The sequence below is a fragment of the Geotrypetes seraphini genome, chromosome 11 (genome assembly GCF_902459505.1).
Source record: "Geotrypetes seraphini chromosome 11, aGeoSer1.1, whole genome shotgun sequence".
In the NCBI taxonomy this organism is placed as follows: domain Eukaryota; kingdom Metazoa; phylum Chordata; class Amphibia; order Gymnophiona; family Dermophiidae; genus Geotrypetes; species Geotrypetes seraphini.
In genome coordinates this window covers 137,183,454-137,189,453 of record NC_047094.1, presented here as the reverse complement: position 1 = coordinate 137,189,453, position 6,000 = coordinate 137,183,454, and the positions used below count along the sequence as shown (strand labels likewise).

At 47.9% G+C, this 6,000-nt stretch overlaps 1 protein-coding gene across 4 annotated transcripts in view; it reads left to right on the top strand.

Moving 5' to 3' along the window:
• The first annotated feature begins 1,950 nt into the window (after positions 1-1,950).
• SOGA1 (suppressor of glucose, autophagy associated 1) overlaps positions 1,951-6,000 on the top strand; it is a 119,351-nt gene continuing 115,301 nt past the window's right edge. For 3 of the 4 annotated variants that reach the window (XM_033962977.1, XM_033962978.1, XM_033962976.1), the window contains exon 1: positions 1,952-2,346. In XM_033962977.1, coding sequence (XP_033818868.1) covers positions 2,128-2,346 — 219 coding nt within the window. In that variant the 5' untranslated portion in view covers positions 1,952-2,127. Of the gene's footprint in view, positions 2,347-6,000 lie in introns of all 4 variants that reach the window. The other variant, XM_033962979.1, reaches the window with a different exon arrangement.

The following is a 6,000-nucleotide window of genomic DNA, read 5'->3' as shown; positions in this document are numbered from 1 at the left end:
ATGTCTAGAGGTGAGGGGGGGAAAGCTTCTTGCTGCTCTGTAGGCATAGAAGGGAGGGGGTTCTGTGTGTATGGTGTGGGGGAGCTTCCTGGTTTCCCTATAGCTAGAGATGAGGCGGTGTTGTGGGTGGAGGGGGGTTCTGTGTGTATGGTAGTGGGGTGGAGGTAGCTTCACAATGACTCTATATGTGTGGTGATGGGGAGGGAGCTTTCTGGTTTCCCTATGCCTAGAGGTGAGGGGGTCTCATGGGTGGAGGGGGGAAAGCTTCATGCTGTCTCTAAGCATAGAAGGGAGGGGGTTCTGTGTGTATGTTGTGGGGGGGGGTGATGTATGGGGGGCTTCCTCATTTCCCTATGCCTAGAGATGAGGCAGTGTTGTGGGTGGAGGGGGATTCTGTGTGTATGGTAGTGGGGTGGAGGTAGCTTCACAATGTCTCTGTATATGTGTGGTGATGGGGGGGGGAGTTTCCTGGTTTCCCTATGCCTAGAGGTGAGGGGGGTGTCATGGGTGGAGGGGGGAAAGCTTCATGCTGTCTCTAAGCATAGAAGGGAGGGGGTTCTGTGTGTATGGTAGTGGGTATAGTATTGAGGGGAGCTTCCTGGTTCCCCTATGTCTACAGATGATACGAGGAGGGGGACATAGACTTCCTACTGCCTCAATATATAGCAGTGAGGGGGGGGGGGAGTTTCCTGGTTCCCCTATGTCTACAGATGATATGAGGGGGGGGGGGAGACACAGGCTTCCTACTGCCTCAGTATATAGCAGTGAGGGGGGGAGTTTCCTGGTTCCCCTATGTCTACAGATGATATGAGGGTGGGGGGGAGACACAGGCTTCCTACTGCCTCAGTATATAGCAGTGAGGGGGGGAGTTTCCTGGTTCCCCTATGTCTACAGATGATATGAGGGTGGGGGGGAGACACAGGCTTCCTACTGCCTCAGTATATAGCAGTGAGGGGGGGAGTTTCCTGGTTCCCCTATGTCTACAGATGATACAAGGGGGGGGGACACATAGACTTCCTACTGCCTCAGTATATAGCAGTGAGGGGGGGAGTTTCCTGGTTCCCCTATGTTTACAGATGATACGGGGGGGGGGGGACACACATAGACTTCCTGCTGCCTCTGTGTATAGAAGTGAGGGGGGGGGGAGTTTCCTGGTTCCCCTATGTCTACAGATGATATGGGGGGGGACATATAGACTTCCTACTGCCTCAGTATATAGCAGTGAGGGGGGGAGTTTCCTGGTTCCCCTATGTCTACAGATGATATGGGGGGGGACATATAGACTTCCTACTGCCTCAGTATATAGCAGTGAGGGGGGGGAGTTTCCTGGTTCCCCTATGTCTACAGATGATAGGGGGGGGGACACATAGACTTCCTACTGCCTCAGTATATAGCAGTGAGGGGGGAGTTTCCTGGTTCCCCTATGTCTACAGATGATAGGGGGGGACACATAGACTTCCTACTGCCTCAGTATATAGCAGTGAGGGGGGGAGTTTCCTGGTTCCCCTATGTCTACAGATGATAGGGGGGGACACATAGACTTCCTACTGCCTCAGTATATAGCAGTGAGGGGGGGGGGAGTTTCCTGGTTCCCCTATGTCTACAGATGATAGGGGGGGACACATAGACTTCCTACTGCCTCAGTATATAGCAGTGAGGGGGGGAGTTTCCTGGTTCCCCTATGTCTACAGATGATAGGGGGGGACACATAGACTTCCTACTGCCTCAGTATATAGCAGTGAGGGGGGGGGAGTTTCCTGGTTCCCCTATGTCTACAGATGATAGGGGGGGACACATAGACTTCCTACTGCCTCAGTATATAGCAGTGAGGGGGGGAGTTTCCTGGTTCCCCTATGTCTACAGATGATATGAGGGGGGGGGGAACACAGGCTTCCTACTGCCTCTGTGTATAGCAGTGAGGGGGGGGGGCGGGGGCGTTTCCCGCCCTTTCGGGGTGTGCGCGTGGCGGCGGCTGGAGCTCTCGGGCGCTGCTCGTGGGGTCGCTGTTGCTCTCGGGATGTTTTTCTTCCTCCCTCGTCCTCGTCCTCGTCTTCTGCCTTTTGTCTCAGGCGCTGCTGCTGCTGCTGCTGACAGACAACGAGGGAGACGGTGCGAGCGGAGGGGGGGATGGAGGCGGCCGAGCTGGGCTGCCCGAAGCTCCGCGCCCCCTCCCCGGCCCGACCCAAGGCGGCTCCCAAGCCCCGGCCCGCCGGCATGAGGGGAGGGGGAGGGCCGGCCGACCGGGCCCCGGACAGCGGCTCCGACCACCCCCGCCCGTCCGAGCCCAACGAGGGGCCGCTGGAGCGCGAGCTGCGGGGGCTGCGCGGCGACAACGAGGACCTGAAGGTGAGCCCAACACCCCTTTGCACGGCTGCCACCGGGGGAGGGGGAGGGGGAGGGGATGCCCCCCCCCCCCGCCTCGCTCCTTCGCAGTCATCCGTTTAGGCCGCGAAGAGGGTCGCGTTGGCCCTTTTGCAGAGCAGGACGTGGCCACTTGGGGGCGTCATTTTGGTGGCCTCTAGAGAAATCCGGTCTAGCGGGTGGGGCACGGAGCCGTAGTTTCATGGTAGTACCGCTAGGGGGGGCCCAAGCTGCCAAAGAAGGGAATGCCCCTGAACTAGCCCTGCACCAATGACAAGTTGCCTCACTTCCCAGTGCAATCCAGAAAAAAAGCTTTCTTGCATCAGCTTGCTACTCTCTGGGTTTTGGCCAGGCTTGATGGACCTTTGGTCTGACCCACTGTTGTTTCTCATCAACTGCTCTCCTTTCTTGCCATGATATTGCTTCAATATCTGATCACATTGAGTCTGTCTCCATTTATTGCAGGGGTCTCAAAGTCGCTCCTTGAGGGCCACAATCCAGTCGGGTTTTCAAGATTTCCCCAATGAATATGCATGAGATCTATGTGCAAGCACTGCTTTCAATGCATATTCATTGGGGAAATCCTGAAAACCCAACTGGATTGCGGCCCTCGAGGAGGGATTTTGAGATCCCTGATTTATTGGCACCAGCAGCGTGTTAGCTGAGGAGGTGATTAGGTGGCAGCTCTAAGGATGTTGCTTCACATTTTGCAAGGAGCAGCACCATACCAAGGGTCACGGGAGGGTGCAAAAATTGCTCCCAGCTCACTACCTATTCTGATTAGGGGTGGTGAAGTGGGTGGGTTGACAGGGGTGCCACTGGGCAACTCACACAAGGTGCAACTATCCCGGGATTGCAACCACCATGGTTTTGACTGAACAACTGATTTTTGTGTTTTGGTTGTTGATTCAGGTCATGCCATGTTGCTTTTCTGTTTTCTTCTGTGTGCTTCCTTATTCTGCTTTTTATGATGCCATATGAGATTCTGAAATAAGTGGCTTTAGAACTTTCCTGTGTCGGCTTTGGTTGGTGGTGTTGTAATAGCAATAACCTGCTGCTGTTAGTACTTTTGATGTTAGTTTCAATTTGCAGCTCCCTGACAGTTTGTGTAATGGACAATTGCTCTAAAATGCACAACAGGTCAGTTGATGTTAAAGACAGTTTGGTCTAACCCAGGTGCTCTCAACCCAGATCTTGGGACAAACCTAATAAGACAAGATTTCAGGATATCCTCCGTGAATCTGCATGCACATTTCTCTCATTCATATGCGCTGTAGGTTTCCTGAAAACTTTAATGGCTAGGGATGTCCTGAGCATTGGGTTCAAAACCCCTGGTCTAAACAAACGGGGAGGCAGGTTATTGATGCAAAAATCAGTGTTATTTGTAAGGGGAAAAAAACCCCCCCTACATCAAGATACAGATTTCAGTCTTTTTAATTTTCAGAAATTAAAGATTAGCACACAAACTTTATGGAAAATGTTAATTTTATAGACTTACATATACCTGTTGTCCATTTTCTCATTAGTGACTAAAAATGGGATCTGCTACATGACTAATGTATGACTTCAAATCTTCATCATGATGATTTTAATTTTTAGACCAATTGTCTATTGGACCAATTGGTCTTTAGACAAATTGTATCCTTAGACCATTTGTCATTAGAGCAGTTGACCATTAGAGAAACTATCATTAGCCAAATTGTACCAAACCCTCAATTTGTCAGTAGAGCACGTGACTTATGAAGCATGCTTCATGCTGATCTTTTGAATTTTTGTAGTCACTGTGGCATCTTTGATCTTCTATCGGTGGTATCTCTTCCCATGGTGATTTAAATTTTTTGCTGTATATGATTTCTAAGGAGGCATTATAATCTTTTATTTTTTCTTGCATAGTGTTCTTATTTAAGGACTCTCAATAAAAATGCTTGCTACCCAAAATTACATCCAATTTATTTATGCATCATGTGTTTGTCTTTTGATTAACTTAGGTGGTCTTTCCCTTTCCTGAACTTTCAAGCCATATAGTTTTTGAATGGACCAAGACAGAGGCTCTTACAGACTCAGTCCAGGAGATTAATTTCTTTATTTCTGAGCTATATTGTTTTAGCTGTGTTCTTCCGGTTATCATGTTGAAAGGTGAACGTCATTCCAGTTTCAGCTTTTTTGCAGAAGGCAGCAAGTTTTCCTCAAGGACTTTTCAGTACTTCGCTCATTGTCTTGACATGTGCCCTAATCCCAGAGAAACATCCCATGATATGATGCTGCCATTGCCAAGCTTCACAGTACAGATAATGGTTCCCTGGTTTATGTTAGGTGTGTGCCAGAGATAATGCTTGCATTCAAGCCAAAACTTTACATTTTAGTTTTGTCAGATTGTGAAACTTTGTGATCCTTTGCATAGTTCAGATGGGATTCAAGATGGGTGTTCTTGAGCAATGGCTCTCTTCTTACTTCTCTACATAAGCCTGATTGTGGAGTGCTTGGGATAGTGTCGTCGCATGCACATTTTGACCAGACTGGGAAGCCTGAAGATCTCTTAATGTTTTCATTGGCCTCTTGGTTGCTTTACTACTCGCTCTTCAACATGCTCAGTCCTCCAGTTTAAAGATATGTCAAAGTCTTAGTGATGCCTGGCACCTTCCACATCTTAATAATTGTCCGGACCGTGGTACAACGATTATTCCAAAACTTTGCAATTCTTTTAAATCTGTACCCTGATTTTTGCCTTTTCACAATTTTGTCCCAGAATTTGTATCAAGTGTTTCGTCCTCATACAATACTTTGGTCTGTTTTGAAATGCACGACTCAGCAGAGGGAACCAGGCAGAACTGCCAAATTTATCTTATCATCGTCAGTACAGTTTAATACGGGGCGAGGTTATTTCACTTAATGCAGACTTTTGAAGGACATTGGTTACACCGGAGCTTAAAATATTTAGGATGATCATAGATTCCCTGTGGGTAGACAAGTATCCAGTCAAGCTATTCCATCTTTTTCTTTTTTATTTCATTTTCTAAGGATTTCTGAAATATATATTTTCACTTAGCTGTTGTGGGGTAGGATGCGTGGAAGAAGCATTGAAGGCATTTTGGCAACATAAGATTCCCATTTGGGAAGGGAGTGTATATTTCCCTAGCCATTATACAAGATGGCAAGCATGCTTAATTTCTGGCAAGCATGTCCCAGAAAAATGTTTCAAACTCTACGGCTGATCATGTGATAATAGTCTATCCTTAATTAGTCCTCTGATAGCTTAAGCTGTTGGTCCAAATCTGTGATACTAGGTCTTGATACATGATTAAGGATGTTGTCTATATGTCAGAGAGGCATTAATATTTATCATATGCTTCACCTTCTTTATATTGGATTTGGAAAAGGCCAAAATCATCTTGGCAATATTTTCAAGAGCGCTTTTCTTGATGCTTCTCTGTCTCAAGGCTAGATAGTGTTATTTTATCACAACTCTTGGTAAAATTTCCAGCATCTGTTTGTAGACACAGGGAAAGGGATAACACAGACATGATGCAAATTTCCCTTGATAACAAAGTGCAGCAGCCCTGAAGGCTCTATCTTCAAGGTAAGAGGAGAAGGCAGATGGAAACAAAGAGAGCAGCTTGCCTCTCATCTTTTTGGTCTAGA